Source organism: Chiloscyllium punctatum, chromosome 12 (genome assembly GCF_047496795.1).
Source record: "Chiloscyllium punctatum isolate Juve2018m chromosome 12, sChiPun1.3, whole genome shotgun sequence".
NCBI classification, from domain to species: Eukaryota; Metazoa; Chordata; class Chondrichthyes; order Orectolobiformes; family Hemiscylliidae; genus Chiloscyllium; species Chiloscyllium punctatum.
Genome location: NC_092750.1, coordinates 75472915 through 75496037, shown reverse-complemented (window position 1 = coordinate 75496037; position 23123 = coordinate 75472915). Strand labels below are relative to the sequence as shown.

The 23123-nt window shown below is 45.9% G+C and overlaps 1 protein-coding gene across 1 annotated transcript in view; it reads right to left on the bottom strand.

The window, feature by feature from the left end:
- LOC140483946 (FYVE, RhoGEF and PH domain-containing protein 5-like) overlaps nucleotides 1-23123 on the bottom strand; it is a 239377-nt gene that overhangs the window by 39050 nt on the left and 177204 nt on the right. Inside the window, exons 11-12 of the mRNA XM_072582811.1 lie at nucleotides 15199-15267; nucleotides 9544-9627 (exon numbers count right to left, since the gene is read on the bottom strand). Coding sequence (XP_072438912.1) covers nucleotides 9544-9627; nucleotides 15199-15267 — 153 coding nt within the window. The remainder of the gene's footprint in view (nucleotides 1-9543; nucleotides 9628-15198; nucleotides 15268-23123) is intronic.

Genomic DNA, 23123 nt, shown 5'->3' with positions numbered 1-23123 from the left:
TTTGCAATTCAATCTTCACAAACTGAGTTGCAATTTGTAATTTCTAGGAACTTAATCTCTTTATTAAGTTGTTCAAAATTTTCATTACACCATTTGGGCAGTTTAGATTGAATAAATTCCCTTTCAGCATCGCATCTGACCAGAAAGAGAGTGGACAATGTCAAGTATTTTGGAAAACTTCATTGAAGTTTTGTGACACATGGATTATTTCCTGATCTATGGAATCACTCAAACAGAGCATGACACCAGAATGCAAGCCCTGTGATTTTACAACAACAACAAGCAGGGCTTACACATCAACAAGTATGAAGTCTCACAGCTCACTGTCAAGTCCTTTGGGCATATGGTGAGTACGTATTATGTCAGAGGTGATACACAAAACAGAAAGCAATCAAGGGGTTTTCAGCATCTCAGAACATGACTGAGCTCCAAGGTACATGAGAGCAGGAAACCAAATCAGAAAGCTCTTGCCCAAATGTTCCCAATCGTAAAAAAGAACAAGAACAAAAGGACATAGATTTAAAGTAAGAAGCAAAAGAAGTAAAGATCAAGTTTAAAAAAAAGTTTCATGAAGCAATTAGTTAGTGTATGGAATGCACTGCCTGGAACAGTGTTGGAGGCAAGTTCAATTCAAGACAGCATTGATTGATTGTATGGATAAAAATATGCTGCAAGGGGTGTGTGTTAAAGGTCAGGATTATATGATGGTATTAATTTAATGAGCCAGTACAGGACGATGGGCCAAATTGGATCCTTGTGTGATTCTGCAAATCTAGCTGTCCCCAATGGGCCATTACATATCAGATACTATATGGTACTGGGAAGAAGATTAAATCAAAGAAATGGTGCTATCACAGATATTTGAGCCAGAGCTACCTAGGATCATTTATGCTGAGGCAATTGTGTAGCAGGAGTGGGAACTATACTCTTTCAGATACAGACTGATCAAAAGTGCAGACCTATCACTGACAGAAAGTGTAATGATACAGAAAGAAGCATTTGCTGTTACGTGGGCTAGTGAAAAGTTTGCAAATTATGTCTTCACTTCAAGAGAGAGTCTGTCCACAAATCCTTAGTGAGTCCCTTAAAGTCTACGGTGTTAGCAAACATTATTTCCACATGTGCAACATTTTAGACTGAAGATGATGAGGGTTATTCTAAAGACAGACCACGTTCTGGATAAGCAGCAGATGTGTTGAATTCTACTCTTTGCTGAAAAGCTAGAAACCTTTACATCAGCAATAACTGTAACTCAACCGATAAAGTTAGAAATAGTCCAACAGGTTTCTTTGGAAGCACGAGTTTTCGGAGTGCTGCTCCGTGTAGCTGTGAAGAACGACCAGAAGACATAAAATTTATTGCAAGAGATTACAGCATGCAACTGAAATGGTATATTGAACAAACCTAGATTGCTGTTATGTCTTTCAGCTTTTAGAATGGGTTGCAGGTTTCGGTTCATTAATATGTCAATCCCAGAACTTCTTTTAAGTCACATTCTTGAGATAATTAAGGTTTCATAAAATAAAAGGTGACATCTCAGCTCAGTGTGAGGTTAGAGCCTGTTTGTATCCCAATCTTGAGTCAGACTGGTTCTATTTCTAAAGTGGAATTTATAAAACATTACATGGATTGACTGCCTGCATTGATTACCTGCAGATTCTGCATTTTTGAACAAAATAGAATGTATCTGCAAATACAAATTCATCCTATAGACTTATATATGTGTGAGTGTGCGCGTGCGTGTGACAGAGAGAGTGGAGAGAGTGTGTGCATATGCGTGTGAGTGCACGAGTGTGTGTGTATTAGTGCGTGTGCATGTTTGATAAAATGTGTGAGTGTGATGAAGTATAAACCTGTGAGAGGGTGTGTGTGTGGGTGTGAGTGTGGGGGATGCTGCTTGGACTGGAGGGAGTTCGGGTTTTTCACATTGGTGTGAAGAAGGATTAGAGGCGACTTGATGGAGGTGTACAAGATGATGAGAGACATAGATAGAGTGAAGGTCAGAGACACTTTCCCAGGGCAGAAATAGCTATCACAAGGAGGCAGGTTTTGGAGAAGATGTCACAGGTCAGTATATTAGTCCCCTTCCAATTTAGGTACTGGTCACTTCTACCCCAGAAGAGATTTCAATGATTCTTCTCCCGTACACCAGCTCCTCAGCCACGCATTCATCTGCTCTATCCTTCTATTCCTACCCTCACTCGCTCGTAGCACCAGGAATAATCCAGATATTACTACTCTCAAGGACCTCCCTTTTAAATTCCTGCTTAACTTTCTATATTCTACTTTCAGAATCTCATCCTTTTCCATTCCTACATTGTTGGTTCCAATGTGTACAATGACCGTCTGCTGGTCCCTCTCCCCCTTTGAGCACAGTCTGTACTCTCTCTGAGACATGCTTGACCCTGGCACCAGGGAGGCACACATCATTCTGATTTTTCGCTGCTGGTCACAGAAATGTCTGTCTGTGCCTCTGACTAGAGAGTCACCTAATACAATTGATCACTTGCAACCCGACGTACCCCTCAATATATTAGAGCCTATCTTGATACCAGAAACTTGGCTGTTCGTGCTACATTTCCCTGAGGATCCATCACCCTCTACATTTTCCAAAACAGCATACTAGTTTGAAATGGGGATAGCCATGGAAGACTCCTGCACTACCTGCCTACCTCTCTTATCTTTCCTGGAGTTAACCCATCTATGTGACTGTCTCTGTGGCTTTTCTCCCTTCCTATAACTGCCATCCATTACACCCTCTTGCTCTTGTAAATTCCTCCTTGCTTCTAACTGTCACTTCAATCGATCCATTTGATTTGACAGGATTCGCAACCAACAGCATTTATTGCAGATATAATTCTCAGAACGTAAACTCTCCCTAAACTCTCACATTCGACAAGAAACAAGAAGAACATATCATTCTACTGAAGTCCATTTCTGCTTCTTCCAAATTATAGATCCAGAAAATAACGCTGTCTTATTCCTCTAAAAAACACTGCTCCAGGCTAACTTAATACTTACGGTTTAAGAGACATATCTCAATAAAACATATAATCAAGAAAGAACCTACTCTACTCACTAATGCAGACTTACAGCAAGGCCACACTTAAAACTATTCCCTTATCTGTTTCTATGCTGTGACCTCTCCCAAACAGGCTCCTCCAAGATCTGTTGTGAATTGCACTGTTTGTTAATTTTGCTAGACGCACTACAATGTTCAGCAATACATAAATTCAACAGCAAAGGTGGGAACTGCACAGTTTCACTGCTGTGTCAGTTAGTAGAGTGTGTTTCTTTCTTTCTCTCTCTCTCTCCTGCACTGATCATGTGCTGCCTATTGTCTGTCCTTCTCCCTTTTAAAAGTGCTGTTTTAAAGACTTTTTTTCCTCTAAAGTTCCAAAACAATGCAACAGCATATAAAACAGTAATTGCTGCTCCTGGAATTTGAGGAAATCACATCCCACACCTAAAATACCTCCAAAAAAAGAGCAGCCTGTTACAGCCAGAATTCTTTCTCACCCTCCATCTTGGATTACCCAGAATCCTTCTTTTGAATTACTAATACAAAATTCTGAGAACAGCTTCCAGTGCAAATTATCAATTCAAGCTGTATTCAAACAACTGCTTGTTGTGGAATAACGTTGAATCCTGGAACAATTTGCCAGGTAATCAGAAAGTATTGTGGAATTCTTCAGAGACTAAATGAAATTCTCACAAATGTATCCAGGCTGATCTCTGGATGCAGCACAGCAACAAGTCAAAGTTATTGTTTCTATTGTGTGGGGTGACGAAATTAATCATCTCACTGAGGATCAAAGACCTGAACAACAGTGACCTCAAAGCCAACACTGAGTTTGTGGTGTACACGATAACAGTGATGGAGACTTGGACAATGTGCAGCAGACACCTCAAATTCTCAGGGATGTATCAACAGTGATGCCTCTGCAAAATCCTGCAAATCCACATGTCCGGACAGCACTTCAATAACAGACCCCTGTCTCATTCCTAATCAGCTGCATTGGCCAGATCACATCATCTGCATGCCTGCCACAAGATTTCCAGAACAATCTCTCTCTCTCTCTCTCTCTGGTGCTCCATCACAGCAAACATGTCCTCAAAGCCTCCCTGAATAAATGCAATACTCTCAATGATTTGTGTGAATGTCTAGCCCAAGACTATCCAGATTGGAGATAAAAGGAAAAGGCAGAGTTAAAGCTCAAACAGCAGGAACAAGCTAAAGCCCCAGGCAAACTGCCCAGCTCTCTGCTCAAATATCAGTGACATTGTAACTGTAATGAAGTCAGCCAGATGGACTTCACAGAATATGAGTTCCCTACTTGGGGCTGTTAATCTGGTCCAATCAGGGAGCCCTAGCTGACAGATATAAACATGAAGGGCTGTTCTGTGGTGCTGTGGAGTCCGTGGACCACGTGTATATTGGGTGTGGGCGTTTGCACTCCCTTTTTGACTTTCTTAAAAACCTCCTCCTCTGCCTTTGGTTGCACTTCAGTCCCACGCTCCTGATCTTTGGGTACCCGGTACGGAGGAGGGAGGGCAGGTCCGAGGACCTCCTCGTGGGTCTGCTCCTGGGCCTGGCCAAACTGGCCATCAACAGGTCCAGGCAGCGGGCCGTGGAGGGGGTCGTTAGGGCCGACTGCCTGCCCCTCTTCCGGGGTTACGTTAGAGCCCAGGTGTCCTTGGAGAAGGAGCATGCGGTGTCCACCGACACCCTGGAGTCGTTCAGGGAGAGGTGGGCGCCACAGGGAGTGGAGTGCATCATTTCCCCCTCCAACTCTATTTTGATTTAGTCCCTACCCTCCCCTTCACTGTTTTGATCACACAGCATTGCCCTTTTGATGTGAAGGGCAGTGCTTGTCACTGGCCACGCGGGTGTTTTTCATATCTTCCTGGTGGTGGAAATTGAATAAAGATTTGTGCACTTTGTGTCTTTCACTGTGTCTCACACCTGCACACACACACCATGGGTGCTGGGGAAAAAAAAAATATAAACAGGAGTACACCATGGGTGCTGGGGAAAAAATAAGCACTACCGCAGTTAGGCGGTAGTGTGGAAAAAAAAAGAAAAAAAAAGAAAAAAAAAAAAAATAAACATGAAGGGCTGTTCTGTGGTGCTGTGGAGTCCGTGGACCACGTGTATATTGGGTGTGGGCGTTTGCACTCCCTTTTTGACTTTCTTAAAAACCTCCTCCTCTGCCTTTGGTTGCACTTCAGTCCCACGCTCCTGATCTTTGGGCACCCGGTACGGAGGAGGGAGGGCAGGTCCGAGGACCTCCTCGTGGGTCTGCTCCTGGGCCTGGCCAATCTGGCCATCAACAGGTCCAGGCAGCGGGCCGTGGAGGGGGTCGTTAGGGCCGACTGCCTGCCCCTCTTCCGGGGTTACGTTAGAGCCTGGGTGTCCTTGGAGAAGGAGCACGCGGTGTCCACCAACACCCTGGAGTCGTTCAGGGAGAGGTGGGCGCCGCAGGGAGTGGAGTGGATTATTTTCCCGTCCAACTCTATTTTGATTTAATCCCTGCCCTCCCCTTCACTGTTTGGTCACACAGCATTGCCCTTTGATGTGAAGGGCAGTGCTTGTCACTGGCCACTCGGGTGTTTCCTATCTTCCTGGTGGTGGAAATTGAATAAAGATTCATGCAACTTGTGTCTTTCACTGTGTCTATCACCTGCACACACACAACATGGGTTTGGGGGGGTGGGAGGTGAAATAAGCACTACCGTAGTTGGTAGTGTGTGGGTAATAAAAAAAGGAACAAATATATAAACAAAAAAAAATAAACAGGAGGGGGACTGAAAAACTATAAACAGGAGGGTCAGAGTTCTGTTCACTCTGGCTGGCTCTGAGGGAGCTGGATCAGTGTGAAGGACTCTCCAATTGTATTGGGGGGGCTAACTGAGCTAGCTGCCCACATCCAGTATGTTGTTGGTTGTTGGTTTCTGGTTTTTTTGGGCGAACCTGATTCCTGAACTTTATAGCCAGTTTGTTAACTGGTATTCCTTTTCATTGAGGACTGATTTCTAAACTGCCTGAACTCCACAGTCAATGTGTTACAGGTGTGCTTCAGTTCTCATTAGGGAACTGTTGTTTCAATGGCTTGTTTATAGCCTGCGTGTTACTCTTATCTTTTACAGTGAAAAAAGGACAATGATGATTTCATGGCAGGGCTTAGCCCTTGCAGTCAGGTTTTCTTTCCTTTTTTTTGCATGTGTTTTCACTTTTTTGATGTTCGGATTGAGCCGTTGTGTGATGCTGCACCTTTCTAGATGAATTGTTCCTGTGGGTAGGCCTGGCCCTCTGTGAATGGACTAGGCCTCTGTAAAGACTGAACACCTGTGTATGGTGGGAGGTGAACATCTGCTGCATCCAGGAATGGACCGAACCCCTATGAGTTAACTGCACCTTTCCAATGAACCATGTTCCTGTGAGTGGGCCTGGCTCTCTATGGAGACTGAATACCTGAGTGTGTGCTGTGGGGTGTGCATTTGCTGCCTTCAGGAGTGGACTCTGCCTTCGTTGTGGATTCTGTTTTTGGCAATGCATACTGGAGTATTCTGACAATGCACTTTGTATACTGGAGTGGACTCTGTTCCTGGGAATGGACTCTGTATTCTGAAGAGAACTATTGATGGTAATAGACTCTGTGTACCAGAGGGACTCTGTTAGTTTCTAATTGACTCTATCTTGTTGCTTGTTGGGTTTATCACCTGCACTGTTTTGCGTGTCCCTGAGTCTGGCAGGCCTGGGGGGGGGACTCATAGATCATCGCAAAAGCTGTCACCCTGAGAGCCGGAAGGTGGATCGGCTGTCCTGAGAACCAGAAAGTGAGCAGGCAGCCCCGAAAGATGGAAAGTGGGTAGGCCATCCCGATGCCGGTCACCCCAAGAGCCGGAAGGTGGGTAGGCCATTCTGAGCACTGCCATTCCGAGAAAGGGAAATCGGGACAGGCTTTCCTAGAGGTGATCAGAAGGTGACAGAGTGGCCGAGAGCCAGAAGGTGCATGGGGGCAGGCCGGAATCTAGTAGGTTTGGGGGCTCCCCTGTGCACCGTCGTCCCAGAGAGGAGAACGGGATGACCTCGGGTTGGCCAGAAGGTGTGTCAGGGTGGACCGAAAGCCAGAAAGGGTGTAGGGGCAGGCTGCCTTTGAGTGGCCGAAAGGTGGGAGGTCGGGTGGTTTGTTGGGTTGCTGTCTGTGTTATATGAGCTGTTCGGTTTATCGGACTGCCTGTATGTGACTGCATTTACTGTTATCCTCTCGATAATGTCAAGGTGGGATTCAAGGTTTGTCCTTGTGTCCCTGCGAACTGGTTGTACGGTGGGGTTTGGGGGTTTGGCTTTGCTGCCCCTTTCCCCTGGATATTGCTGTTTCTTGTATACAGCTTTAAAGTTAACTGTTTGTTTGTTTGCAACTTGTACTGTTTAATAAAATGACAAAAACAGGAGTGTCAGAGTTCTGTACACTCTGGGAACTGGCTCAGAGGGATCTGGATCAGTGCCAAGGGTGTAATTAAAGGGTGATTTGGGGATGGGACACTGACCTCTGTGGAGTTATTTCAGTCTCTAAGGGACTCTCGGATACACAAGCAGGCTCTCGGGCATGGGGAGGGAGTGACTTCTAAGGTCAGTATGCAGGAATTAAAACTTTTCATTTGAAATGTTTTAAGTTTTGTTTGTTGGTTGTGAGGTATTAACTTTAAATGCATGATTGCAATGTAGTTTTGAAATTTTCTCTGAAAGTTGTCTCTGAATTGCTTAAAAAAAATCAATAAGTGATAGCAACAGACTGAAGCAATATTCATGAACAGTATATTTATTTTGCCAGCTATTCATGGATTTATAAAAGCAATGTTGATGTTTAAATTGCCATATCAATCTCTTTCTTCTCTCAGCCTGGGGTGGGGAGGAGCAGTGACATGTGGCTGATTGGGGTAGGGTGAAGGGAAATATTCTCCATGATCAGTATGGTGTTCCATAGAAATGATATCTCTAGTGCATGCTTCGCAGCTCCAGGGTTTGAAATACAATGTTGAGAGTGTGTTGCTGGAAAAGCACAACAGGTCAGGCAGCATCCGGGGAGCAAGAAAATCGACGTTTTGGGCCGGAGCCCTTCATCAGGAATGAGGCTGGGAGCCTCGCGGGTGGAGAGATAGATGGGAGGGGGGGGGTTGGTCTGAAGGGAAGGTAGCTGAGAGTACAATAGGTGGATGGAGGTGGGGGTAAAGGTGATAGGTCAGAGGAGAAGGTGGAGTGGATAGGTGGGAAGGAAGATTGACAGATGGAACAGGTCATGAGGACGGTGCTGAGCTCGAAGGTTGGAACTAGGTTGGGGGAGGAATGAGGAAACTAGTGAAGTTTGATTGATGCCCTGGGGTTGAAAGGTCCTGAGGCAGAAGATAAGGCGTTCTTCCTCCAGTCATCGGGTGGTGAGGGAGTGGTGATGTCCTCAGCAGAGTGGGAGAGGGAGTTGAAATGTTCGGCCATGGGGCGGGGGCGGTGGGGTTGATTGGTGCGGGTGACCCGGAGATGTTCTCTAAAGTGCTCTGCGAGAACGTGTCCAGTCTCCCCAATGTAGAGGAGACCGCATTGGGAGCAACAGATACAATAAGTGACATGTGTGGAAGTGCAGGTTAAACTGTGATTGATGTGGAATACTCCTTTGGGGCCTTGGACGGAGGTGAGGGGGGAGGTGTGGGCGCAGGTTTTGCAATTCCTGCGGTGGCAGGGGAAGGTGCCAGGAGGGAAGGGTGGGCTGTTGGAGGGGTGTGGACCCGACCAGGTAGTCACGGAGGGATTCATCTTTGCAAAAAGTGGAAAGGGGTGGGGAGGGAAATATATCTCTGGTTGTGGGGTCCGTTTGTAGGTGGCGGAAATGTCGGAGGATAATGCAGGTTGGTGCGGTGGAACGTGAGGACTTGGGGGGGTGGGGGTGGGGGGTTTTGTCCTTGTTGCAGTTAGAAGGGTGCGGTTTGAGGGCGGAGGTGCGGGACGTGGATGAGATGTGTTGGAGGGCATCTTTAACCGCATGGGAGGGTAAATTTCAGTCTTTAAAGAAGGAGGCCATCTGGGGTGTTCTGTGGTGGAACCTGTTCTTCTGGGAGCAGATGTGGCAGAGGCATTGGCGGTACGGGACAGTTTTATTTAGGAGGTAGGGTGGGAGGAGGTGTAATCCAGGCAGCTGTGGGAGTGGGTGGGTTTGTAGCAACACACTCTCAACTCTGATCTCTAGAATCACTGCTTCCTAGTTGATTTCAACCTTACTCTGAAATACAATGACTAACTCAACCAGCACTTCAGGGCTATCCAAGTCAGACCTTCCTTCAAGTGTTGTTAGAGATCCACCCATCTCAGGCAAGTTATTTCCTGCAGGAGTCCCAGCTTCTGTCCTGTTCTCATAGCCACAGTATTTTATGATGGGTTTGTACTCCCACTCTAATATCTCCTGTTTCCTCCCACTTCCCTTGTACAAAGAGGGATTCTATTTGATATGATTCTACAACCTGTTTCTCCAGGGGTAATCTGTCTCTTACCTTCATGCCATGCAGTGGCAGTGTCTTGTTGAGTTGGTATTTCCCACTATGCTGGGGCGCAGTGTATAGGAACATGTCGCTGAGCTGTGGAGGAGAATCCGATGTTACTGCTGCTTCATGATACACGCCAAATTCAGTCACAGGAACAACACCCAAACTCCAAGGAGGGAGTCCCAGTCACTGAACAATTCAGGGGTTTCAAGTACAACAATAAGGACCAACACACAATTATGGGAAGGTCAGAGGGTAGCTGAGAGCCAGGGGCAGGAGGAGGGGGTAAGGCATTAATTAGGCAGTGAGGAGTGGGACATCTGGGGGTTTTGGTTTTTACTGTGGTACTTCATCCATTGTGTACTCAAAGTGCCTATATAGTGATCTTTCTCAAAATTCCTCTCAATGATGATATTTGGAGCAATACCAGATAGAATAACAGGGCTTGCCTCAACATGGATTAATCTACCTAACGGGCGGGTATACAGGGAGAAAGACAGAGGCAAGGGGGTAGCATACAGTCCAAGGAGAGAAAAGGGCAAGATAAAGACCCTATGACAAGCAGTCAGCATCACAGAGGAGTAGGCATAGTGAAGACCCTGTGACAGGCAATCAGTATCCCAGAGAGGAGCAGCTGAGATTAGAACTCTAACAGGCAGTGATCTGGAGGGGCGTCACATCCAGGTTCCTGACATGATTTCTTCAGCACTTCTGCAGACGGACTGCAATGTTGAAATACTTAGTTGTGCCCAGAGGAGTCTATCTGCCGAAGGATAGATTTCCTATTTGTGTCCCATGTATTCTGTCAGACCCACTGTCAAAGCCGATGTTCTTCTCTGACCACTGCCTCCTGCTGGCCCACTATCACCTCCAGGACAACCAGTGAGCCGTCAAGGGTATGTAGAAGCTGGGCGTGAAAACACTGAAGTGCTCAAAAGGGATTTCACAGGTTGGAGAACCAGGAAGCCCCTATTTGAGTCTCCAGAGGACTGGTGAGAATCAAAGGGAACATCAAGAGGCTCTTTGTCCTCGAAAGTGCTCCAAAGGTGAGAGAGAGGTGGAGAAAACTGTCCAGACTCCAGAAAATCATGCAGAATATATGCCTTATACAGATGTGGGGGTTAATGTCTCAGAGGATCACCAGAAGGTGAAGAACCAGCAAGTCTCACTCCTTGCTTCGGAGGCCTCCAAGATATTCTTCCGGTTCAGGATCCACATTATGGAGCAGGCTGAAGGATGAGATGTGCTTGTATTCTTCTGGAAGGTGCAGAAGGTGATGGCTCGGTAACATTATCTGATTCTGACATCCTGAGGACCAGCAAATCCTTTTATGCCAGGCTGTAGGAAAGCAAGTCCACAAACAGCGCTGCCTCCCAGTTGTTCGTCTAATACTGAAGTATTAGACAACAGGAGTTAACTCTGGATGAGCTGACCATGGCCCTCAAATCCTAAGGCAAGAATAAAACTACTGGAAATGACAACTTGCCAGTCAAGTTATATTTGGCTCAGTGGGACTTGATTCGCCCGGACCTGCTAGGGATGTACAACAGTATGCGTCTTTGCATACCATGTGCAAATCCAGAGGAAAGGTATCATATCCTTGTCCACAAGCGGAAGGGAGAGGGGGGCTGAAAATAGAAATTGGTGACCAATTTCATTGCTGAATTCAGACTATAGAATCCTGTCCAAGGTCATCAGCAACCAGGTCAGATCAGCTCTGGGATAGATTATCCACCCCGACCAAACCTGTGCTGAGTGGGCAGGACGATCTGAGAGCCTCACACACTCCTCAGAGACACAATCATCTACATGCAGGACAGTGGGATAGATACCTGCTCCATCAATGTGGACCAGGAGAAGGCCTTTGACAGGGTATCGTATATGTACATGTGGGACGTGCTCTCTAAAACGTGGGAAATTCGCAACTGGAACGGATAGTTCTATAGCTGCATCTTTACTGCAATCTCAATCAATTGGTGGATATCAGACAGCTTCCCAATTCGATCTAAAGTCAGGCAGGGCTGTCCATTCTCTCCTGCCTTGATTGTGTATTGTATAAAGACTTTTGCTGAGGCAATCAGGAAGAATGCAAGCCTGAGAGGGGTAACTGTTCCAGTCAGCGAAGGTCTGCAGGTCAAATGCTCCCTGTACATGGATGACACCACTGTTTTCTATTTGGACCCTCTATCAGTGAGCAACCTCATGACCATCTGCGACCAGTTCAAACGGATCTTGGGTGCTCAGGTAAGTCAAGGCAAGCTCTTTGGGAACTGGGCTGACTGATCCATTGTCCCCTTCACCATCAAGATTATCTGAAGGAGCTGGGGATATGGTTTGGAGGGGATGAGATGCTTGCGAAATTTGGAGGAGCACGTCACCAAGGTGAGACAGAAACTGGTCTTCTGGGAACACTGCTCCCTCTACAATGTGAGAAATAGGCTAGTTATCAGGTATGAGCTACTTTCTCAGATGTCATATGTGGTGCAGGTCTGGCCCATTCCTTCAAACTGGGCCATTATAGTCACCTGAGCCATCTTCCACTTCCCTTGAGATGGACCATGTCTGCAGAGACACCATTTACAAAGCTCTGCATAAGGTGGGGGAAGATTGTACCCAACACCAACCTCATCCTGATGGCCACCTTTGTGTGGAGGTGCATCAAGCTGTGCAAAGACCTTCAGTACACAAACACCAAGTGTCACTATGTACTGAGGTTCTACCTGTCCCTGGTGTTCCAAGGATGGGAATGGCCTCCACGCTGCAGAATGCTCCAAGTCATTGGACCGTTCTTCATGGAGAAGTTTGAGAAGAAAAACACCTTTGACCACCAGCCTAACAGGAAGTGGTCAGCACATAGTGTCCTTGAGACTTCACAGGAAAGGGAGAAGATGGATCCTGTCACACTATTCCTGAGCAAATTATCAAAGCTATTTGGCAGAATGCATCTTCACCAGAACTTTTCAACAAGCACCAAGACATTGTTTGGCTGGTGGTGAGAAGGGCACTTCCTCGGAGATCCTTCTTGTACTCCCAGTTGGTCTGCACCACTGTATGCTGCCCTTGAAATGGCTGTGGGGGAGGGTGTTGGTGGTGGTTTTGAGACTGTCCTACATCTGCTGGAATGTGCGTTTGCGAATGAAGGCTGGAGAAAGGCACAGTTGTTTTTGTTCACCCTCAGCAACTCTGTGATGCATGTCATATATATAGTCTCTTCCTCAGGACACACACCAAAACAAACCTCAACCATACCTGTAGGACCATCAGCTTGGTGAAAAACACTCTTTGGTCTGCCTGAAATTTGTTGGTCTGCCAAAACAAGTCGATCTCAACCAAGTGTAAAGCTTGGAGCAGCTGCCACCAAGTCAGGTCTTCCTACCAAAGTTAAGTGGGGATTTGTTCAGTTTTGATCTCTCTTATTGTCTCAAATGCATGTACAGTTAGTTTTGGGTGTGTAAGACATGTTTTTGGTATGTTCAAATTCCAATGTTTGTTTCTTTCCTTGAGAAGCTGTTCAGAACCGAACTGCATTTGTGACTACATGTGTATACAAATTTCATATATAAATGATATGTTATGTATAATGTATACTTTTGAAATGGAAAAAAAAGGCAGCATCACTTCTCGGGATGAACCTCAATAAGAGCCACTGTGTCTTTCTCTAGACTTCATTTGCAAAGGGACATTCCAGCAAATGTGTGACAGTCTCAATCCCTGACAGACAGAGCATCACTGCAAAGTCATAGAGTCATAAAGAGGAAATGGAGGATGTAGGGGTGTGGATGTAGGGGTAAGAAACAACTGGAAGACGAAAACATGTCAGACCTCGAAAGCCGCACAGCAACATGGAAAGAGGCAGCTGCGTGATGGTTACAGCCATGTTCTCTGACAATGAAAACATCCAGAGGGATAGCCATCCACAAAATAAAAGGCAGAGCACCATGGGGGAGATGAAGATGACCACCCCCCCCCCCCCACCACCCTAACCAAAATGGAAAGGCTGGATGTCCGGAAGTCCAACCTCTAGCCATCAGCAACCCAGTGCACCACAGCCAAGAACAGTGACACTCCAAATCAGGAGCTGATCTGTCGGACTCAGAAGTGTATCTCCCTGACTTCGTTCTTGCACTGACAACTATATCAGGGCACCCCTAGCAGGGAGGGACTGGACAGCTACTTCAGTGCAGAAGGTTCAATAGTTCACCGACAGCACAGGAATGCAGAGAGTCCCCCAGTGACAAGACCATGGATGAATGGATATTGAGTAATTCTACGAAGTTTTAAAATTGCCAGTATTAACATTCGTAGCATTAAATTTACTATGCGATGTGTCTCCACATTACCTTATCTGGCCAATGTCAAAACCAACCTGTTTCCACAGGAGTGTAGGACATTACACTTCAGCAGCTACAGGAAATGGTTGAGTTTATGGACCAAAAGAGCTTTTGATTTAGCTGGGGGAAACGCTAGCCATTCCTCTGGCCAGGGTATTCTGCTGCAAGGAGGCAACTTCAGAATCTCTGAAGTTGAGAAGGAGATTGGTAGCTGCCTCCTCGGAGCAAATGTTGCATACAGAAGCGCTCACCTGAGACTCGCTAACATGAACACCTGGGGGGTAAGGTGTGAGCAGCTGGCACCTTGCAGCAGCTCCCACTGCTGTTGGTCACATCCAGGCCAATCAATCTGGCCACAGACCTCAACTGCATCACTGATGCAGATGGACAATTCGGAGGGACTGAGAGAAAATTGGACTCCACAGTAGTCGGCTTCATTGAGAGGAGTGAACAAGGACTCTGGGACAGGCAAGGTGACAGCTCACTGAGGTATCTAAAAGGGACTTTGGATATAATTAGCACTAAGTTTTTTTGAGCCAATACTTAAGATGCAGCAAGAGCAAAGGGTCCATACTGTATTTAGTTCATGACTAGAGAGCTCCTGCACATTGTGGGAACTCCTACACACTTCTTGCGATCTGGAAAGCTTATGCGTGCAGGAGATACCTTCTGCTGGAGCAACTTGAGCTCCAAGTTTTGTTATTAGCGTAGTCAGATTTCTGTGGATTAGAGCAAATATGATGAGTTGAATTGTGAGTTGTAAATGGCTATGAGTCTAAGACAGGTACGTGAGCAGGAGCACTGTGCCTTGGGAGGGATGAGGACATCCTGACAAACACCACTCTATAAACAGCAGTGTCAACATTACCCTCAGAATTAGACATCAGCTCTGAGCGCCACGGTGGCTCAATGGTTAGCACAACTGCCTCACAGCATCAGTGACCTGGGTTCGATTCCACCCTCTGGAGATTATCTGTGTGGAGTTTGCTAATTCTCCCCATGTCTGCGTGGATTTCCTCCGAGTGCTCTGGTTTCCTCCCACAGTCCAAAGATGTGTAGCTCAGGTGGACTGGTCAAGCTAAATTGCCCCGGATTGTGCAGGCTAGGTTTATTAGCCATGGGATGTGTAGGGTAAGGGGGTGGGTTTGAGTGGGATGCTCTCCAGAGGGTCAGTGGAAACTTGATGGGCTGAATGGTTTGCTTTCACATTTTAAGGATTCTAGGATTTTATGACTGTATGATATTACTTGCAAACACTTCCACAACATAGTACATGTACATATCATTTAATACAGGTGTCAAGAAAAACCAAAATAAGCCAAATCTATATTACCAGGAAGCAGTATCGAGGTCTTCGTGTTCCTTCCATCACTCTCAGCAATCCTCCTTTCTTGATAAGCACCTAATGGAGTAAAGGGATTGGTCATATTGATCTACAGCACAGAAAAAGGCCCATCATATCCACGTGGGTCAAAAACAATCACCTAACTATTCTAATCTCATTCTCCAGCACTTGGCCCATAGCCTAGTATGTCCTGGCATCGCACGTGCACAGCTAAATACTTCTTCAACGTTAGAAGGGGTTTTTCCTCTAGCACTCTTACAGACAGTAAGTTCCACATTTCCACCACCCTCTGGGTAGAAATGTTTTTCCTCACATTTCCTCTAAACCTTCTGTCCCCTACCTTAAGTCTGTTCCTCCTGATCGCTGACCCCTCCATTAAGGGGAAAGGTCTCTTCCTGTCTACTCTACTCTACTCCATGTTCCTCGGAATTTTACTCAGCACAATCATGTCCCCTCTCAATCTCCTGTGCTCTATGGTAAACAACTCCAGTCTGTCCAATCTCTCCTTGTAACTGAAAGTCTCCAGCCCAGGCAACATCTTGATAAATACTCTCTGCACCCTCTCCAGTGCTATCACATCCCTCCTGTAATGTGAATTCCAGAACTGCAGCCGAACCAACATGTCATACAGTTCCTACGTAATCTCCCTGTTCTTAAATTCTATGCCTTAACTAATAAGAGAAAATATCCCACTTAACCACTTCATCTATCAGTACAGACACCTTTAGGGATTGTTTTATTGTATACCAAGGTCTCTCTGATTGATTGTCAGTGCTTCCCAAAGTCCGCCCACTCAATCCCTGCCTTGTTTGTCCAACCTCATTTATCATATTGAATTCCATGTGGTGTCATTTGTCAGTGCATCTGACCAGCCTGTCTTTATCTGAAAGGCTATCTGCCTTACTATTTCCACCCGCTCATTTTTTGAAAATAGAACTGTACAGCACATGAACGGGCCCTCCGGCTGACAATGTTGTGCCAAACGTGACATTGAATTAACTAAGTCGAGAGTGTGGTGCTGGAAAACCCAGCACAGCTGGTCAGGCAGCATCTGAGGAGCAGGAGAATTGATGTTTCGAGCATGAGCTCTTCATCAGGAATAGATGAAGAGCCTGAATGTGCTCAAAACATCAATTCTCCTGCTCCACGGATGCTGCCTGACCTGCTGCTTTTCCAGCACCACACTCTCGACTCTGATCTCCAGCATCTGCAGTCCTCACTTTCTCCAATTGAAGATATGGATCCATGAACAAATCCATCCTGCCTGAGCTTGGTCCATATCCCTCCATTCCTTGCACATTCATGTGCTTATCTAATGGTCTCTGAAGCACCCCTGTTGTACCTTCCTCCACCCCCCCACCCTTGGCAGCACATTCCAGACTCTTACCAATAACCTCTGTGTAAAAAAACTTAACCCTCACATCTCCTTTTAAACTTACTCCTTCTCACATTAAATGCATGTGTCCTAGTATTAAACATTTCAAACTCGGGAAAAAGATTCTGACCGTCAACTTTATCTATGCATCTCATTATTTTATAGATTTCTACCAAGTCTCTCCTCAGCCTCTGCTGCTCCAGAGAAAACAATCTGCCTTCTAGCCTCTCTTTATCACTCATTCCTGGTAAACTTCTGCACCCTCTCCAAAGCCTCCACAACCCTCCTGTAATGTGGCAACCAAAAGTTGCCTAACCAAAGTCTTGTGAAGTTACAACATGATATCCCGATTCTTGTACTTAGTTCCCTGATCAATAAAAGCAAGCATGCCATACACCTTCTTTACCACCCTATGGACTTGAGTGACCACTTTCAGGGAGCTATGGACTTCAACCCCAAGATCCCTCTGTACATCAATGCTGTTCAGGGTCCTGCCGTTAACTGTATAATTTTTCTTAACATTTGACCTCCCAAAGCACAGCATCTCACACTTATCTGGATTAAACTCCACCTGCCATTTCTCTGTCCATGTCTACAACTGATCCCACTGTATCCTTTGACAACTTTCTACGCTATCCACAACTCTTTGTATTATCTGCAAACTTACTTTGCCACCCACCTACATTTTCATCCAAGTCATTTATACTATAATATAAAACTAACAGCAGAGATCCCTAAAGAACACCACTAGTCATTGAACTCCAGCTAGAAAAACACCCTTCCACCACTACCCTGTGCCTTCTACGAGCAAGCCAATTCAGGATCCCCACAGCCAAGTTACCATGGATTCCATGCATCTTATTTTTCTCGATGAGTCTACATGGGACCTTGTCAAAAGCCTTACTAAAATCCATGGAGTCAACATCCACTGCTCTACCCTCATCCATCACCTTTGTCACTTTCTCGAAAAATTCCATCAAGTTAGTAACGCATGACCCGCACTGCATAAAGCCAGACTGACTGTACCTAATGCGGCCATGCTTTTCCAAATGCACGTAAATCCTATACCTAAGAATTCTCTCCAATAGCTTCCCAACCACTCATGTGAGACTCACTGGTCTATGGTTTCCTGGTTTATCCCTATTTCCCTTCTTGAACAGAAGAACAACATTAGCTACTTATCAATCCTCCAGGACCTTTTCAGTGGCTGGTGAAGATACAAACATCTTGGTTAAGGTCATGGCAATCTCCTCTCTTGCTTCTCTGAATAACCTGGGGTAGACCACATTGGACCATGGGGACTTGTCTACATTAATGCTCTTCAAGAGGCCAAACACCACTTCTTTCTGATCTCAAAATGCACTCATACATTATCCATGCTCCATACAAACCTCACTGCCCTCCATATCCTTCTCCTGGGTGAATACCAAAGCACTCATTTAGGACCTTGCTCACATCCTCTGTCTCCAAGCACATGCTCCCTTTATCCTTAAGTGGTCCTACCTTCTCCCTATTTATCTTTTTTTTGATAAATGTATAGAATGCCTTAAGATTCTCTTTCACCCTACTTGCCAAGGCCATCTCATGGCCCCTTCTTTGTCTCCTAATTCCCTGCTTGATTTCTTTCCTGCTTTCTTTATATTCTTCACTGACCTATCTGATTATAGAGTCATAGAGTCATAAAGATGTACAGCATGGAAACAGACCCTTCGGTCCAACCCATCCATGCCGACCAGGTATCCCAACCAAATTGAGTCCCACCTTCCAGCACCCGGCCCATATCTCTCCAAACCCTTCCTATTCATATACCCATCCAAATGCCTCCTAAATGTTGCAACTGTACCAGCCTCCACCACATCCTCTGGCAGCTCATTCCATACACGTACCACTCTCTGTGTGAAAACGTTGCCCCATAGGTCTCTTTTATATCTTTCCCCTCTCACCCTAAACCTATGCCCTCTAGGTTCTGGACTCCCTATCCGCAGGGAAAAGACTTTGCCTATTGACCCTATCCATACTCCTCTTAATTTTGCAAACCTCTATAAGGTCACCCCTCAGCCACCGATGCTCCAGGAAAACAGCCCCAGCCTGCTCAGCCTCTCCCTGTAGCTCAAATCCTCCAACCCTGGCAACATCCTTGTAAATCTTTTCTGAGTCCTTTCAAGTTTCACAACATCTTTCCAATAGGAAGAAGGCCAGAATTGCACGCAATATTCCAACAATGGCCTAACCAATGTCCTGTACAGCCGCAATATGACCTCCCAACTCCTGTACTCAATACTCTGACCAATAAAGGAAAGCATACCAAACGCCTTCTTCACTATCCTATCTACCTGCGACTCCACTTTCAAGGAGCTACAAACCTGCACTCCAAGGCCTCTTTGTTCAGCAACACTCCCTATGACCTTACCATTAAGTGTATAAGTCGTGCTAAGATTTGCTTTCCCAAAATATAGCACCTCACATTTATCTGAATTAAACTCCATCGGTCACTTCTCAGCCCATTGGCCCATCTGGTCCAGATCCTGTTGTAATCTGAGGTAACCCTCTTCGCTGTCCACTACACCTCCAATTTTGGTGTCATCTGCAAACTTACTAACTGTACCTCTTATGCTCGCATCCAAATCATTTATGGAAATGACAAAAATAGAGGACCCAGCACTTCACTGGTCACAGGCCTCCAGTCTGAAAAACAACCCTCCACCACCACCCTCTGTCTTCTACCTTTGAGCCAGTTCTGTATCTAAATGGCTAGTTCTCCCTGTATTCCATGAGATCTAACCTTGCTAATCAGTCTCCCATGGGGAACCTTGTCAAATGCCTTACTGAAGTCCATATAGATCATGTCTACCGCTCTGCCCTCATCAATCCTCTTTGGTACTTCCTCAAAAAACTCAATCATGTTTCTGAGACATGATTTCCCATGCACAAAGCCATGTTGACTATCCCTAATCAGTCCTTGCCTTTCCAAATACATTGACATCCTATCCCTCAGGATTCCCTCCAACAACTTGCCTATCACCGATGTCAGGCTCACCGGTCTATAGTTCCCTGGCTTGTCCTTACCACCCTTTTTAAACAGTGACACCATGTTAGCCAACCCCCAGTCTCTGGCACCTCACCTGTGACTATCGATGATACAAATATCTCAGCAAGAGGCGCAGCAACAACTTCTCTAGCTTCCCACAGAGTTCTAGGGTACACCTGATCAGGTCCATTTTAGCTTCCTAAACCTTACTTATGCTTTGTGGAAGCCATTTTCTGGGCTATGGCTTCCCTCCTGGTTAAGGAACCATCTTGCTGGAGGGAATCTTACCCAGCAGAAGAATAGTACTTGGCATGTAGCTGTGGGAGGTTGTCTCGCACATAGTGCAGATTCTCTCTCACTGTGATGTATTGCTGCTGTGTCGCTTAATTGCTCAAAGGTACCGCCCCTTGTCAATTAGCTTCTTTCTCTCTTTGATATATTGCCAATATGTGTTGTTCCTCTAATTAAGGACATCCGTCCTACATTTGTCACAGATCTCTGTAAACAGCATGTTAGGTGATAACTTTCAATCCTGTTTACTTGGAGAAAGTGTAGCATCTTTTAGGGCTGACCCTGAGAGCTGATCCCTGATTTGATACCTCCTTGGACCATCCTGACACTTTGTAGCTAATGGTCAACCTGTGTTGCATCCCTGTCTTGATTTCTACATGATCTTGTAACTTTCTGCTGTACCTCAGAATCCTACTGAGCTACTGTTAGGAAGTAGGATATTCCCATGATGCATTTTGTAATAAACTGGTTAATGCTCAAGACCTGCCTCTTGAGATTTTCTACAACATGCTTTCTTTGCTTTTGGCTAAACTCCTAACCTCCCTCAGTATCCAAGGGTCCCTTAATGTCCCTTAATTTGTCATTCTTGTACTCTCCTAACTGGAACATGCCAGTCCTGAATTCTCATCAGCAGGTCTTTAAACAATTCCCACAAAGCAAATGTGGATAACAGCTCTTCCCAATTAACACTCCTTAGCTCCTGCCTATTACTAGTGTAATTTGCCTTCCCCTAACTTAGTACCTTCCAGCAAGGTCCTGACTTATTCTTATTCATAGCTATCTTAAAACTGAAGCAGTTGTGATCACTGATTCCAAAACACTCTCCCACTGAAAGGTCAGCCATCTGGTCAGGCTCATTCACCAAACCAAGGTCCAGTATGGCTCCTCCACTCGATGGACTATCCACATACTGTTTCTAGAAACCCTCTTGGATTGACTTAACAAATTCTGCCCCATCTATGCCTCTTGGTCTTAAAGGGGCTCCAATAAATATTGAGGAAGTTAAAGTCACCCATTTTGACAACTCTGTTTTATTGCATCTTTCAATAATCTGTCCAAATATTTGTTCCTCAATGTCTAGGTGACTGTTTGGGGGAATATAGTATAATCCAATCAGAGCGACTGCACTCATCCTATTTTTGAGCTCTATCCATGTTGCCTCAGTGAATGAGCCCTCCAGCATATCCTCTCTGAGTGCAGGTGTGGCATTCTCCCTGATTAGTAATGGATCTCCTCCACCTCTTTTACCTTCCTCTCTATCTCATCTAACCCAGCGTTTCGTTGTAACATTGAGCAGCCAGTCCTGTTCCTCTCTCAACCAAGTCCCTGTAATGGCCACAACATCATAGACCCATGTAATGATCGAGGCTCTAAGCTCATCTGCCTTACCTATAATACTCCTTCCATTGAAATAAACATACTTCAGCCCATTGGTGCCATCGTGTTCATTTACATGTCTCTGTGAACTTACCGATCAACCCTTCTACATTCAAAACTAAATATCCACTTGGAATAAACACCTCTCAACCATCACCCTCTGCTTCCTGCACACAACTAATTGTGGATCCAATTTACTACATTTCCTTGGATCTCATCGACTCTTCTCTTTGCTGTTAATCTCCCATGCTGGACCTTACCAAAGTGGTTGAGTTCAGGTTGAACCATCTCGATACAAAGAGTGTCACTCCCTCCGTGCCTCTCTGTTTACTGGGGATTCTCACATTTGACCTTTGACTTGACTTGAACCTTTACTCGGTCCATTGCTTTTCAAAGGGCAAAAGTGAAGACAGCAGATGCTGGAAACCAGAGTTTAGATCAGAGTGGTGCTGGGAGAGCACAGCAGGTCAGGCAGCATCCGAGGGGCAGGATTAGATGATTAGATTCCCTACAGTGTGGAAACAGGCCCTTTGGCCCAACAAGTCCACACCGACCCTCCGAAGAGTAACCCATCAAGGCCCACTTCCCTCTGACTAATGCGCCTAACACTACGGGCAATTTAGCATGGCCAATTCACCTAACCTGCACATCTTTGGAGGAAACTGGAGCACCCGGAGGAAACCCACGCAGACATAGGGAGAATGTGCAAACTCCACACAGACAGTCACTCGAGGCTGGAATTGAACCTGGGACCCTGGCACTGTGAGGCAGCAGTGCTAACCACTGAGCCACCGTGCAGCCCCAAATAAAGCAGTTGGAGTGAGAACAACGAGCAGGGGAATCGACGTTTCAGGCAAAAGCCCTTCATCAGAAATCATGCCATTCCTGATGCAGGGCTTTTGCCCGAAATGTCGATTTTCCTGCTCCTCGGATGCTGCCTGACCTGCTGTGCTTTTCCAGCACCACTCTAATCTTGACTCTAATCTCCAGCATCTGCAGTCCTCACTTCCACTTTGAGATTCTTGAAAGTGAGTGTGTGGAATAATACACTGCTTTAATCATTCGGTGGTTTAATCAGTTCAATCAGCAGGCTGTAAAGACCCCTATTTTCTAAAGAGATTAATATTACATTCTGAAGAAGGGTCTGTGAATCTGAAACTCTGCTTTGAGTTTTCCCAGCAATTTCCATTTTCCAGCATCTTTGTTTTCTTTTCAATACTGCTTGTCTGCTCTCTTATACCCAGTTGCACTTTCACCTCTGGTCCACATGATCAGACTTCAACACTCACAGCATCCCAATGCAGTACCAAGGGCATCATGGTGGTGCAGGCCAATGGTGAGCTACACTGGCCAAAGCACTGACAAGTGCCAAGCAGTCTGAGCTCAATGTTGATGGAACACTGCACTGCAGAAGGATACGTCAGGAGGATGGGTACCCCAGTCTGAGAGGGGAGCACTGAGGGATGGCCGAACTGGTAGAGGCAGTCAGAACAGAGGGAGTGCTGCAGGAGGCTTGATTACTCACATCTTTGCATCGCGAACCGTCTACAGGAGCAACCTTCCTAAAGCTTCAGATCACCAATGCTTGCAACCTAGTTACAAGATGAAGTAATGCCCACACTAGCAGCATGTGCAGACTTCATCTGCAGGAAATGCAGTCAGCTCCAGCTCCTCACAGACCGCGTTAGGGAACTGGAGCTGGAGTTGGATGAACTGAGGGTTATTCGAGAGGCTGAGAGGGTGATAGATAGAAGCTACAGGGACATAGTTACGCCAGAGAACAGAGGTAGCTGGGTAACAGTTAGAGGTGGGAAGGGGAGGAAGCAGGCAGTGCAGGGATCC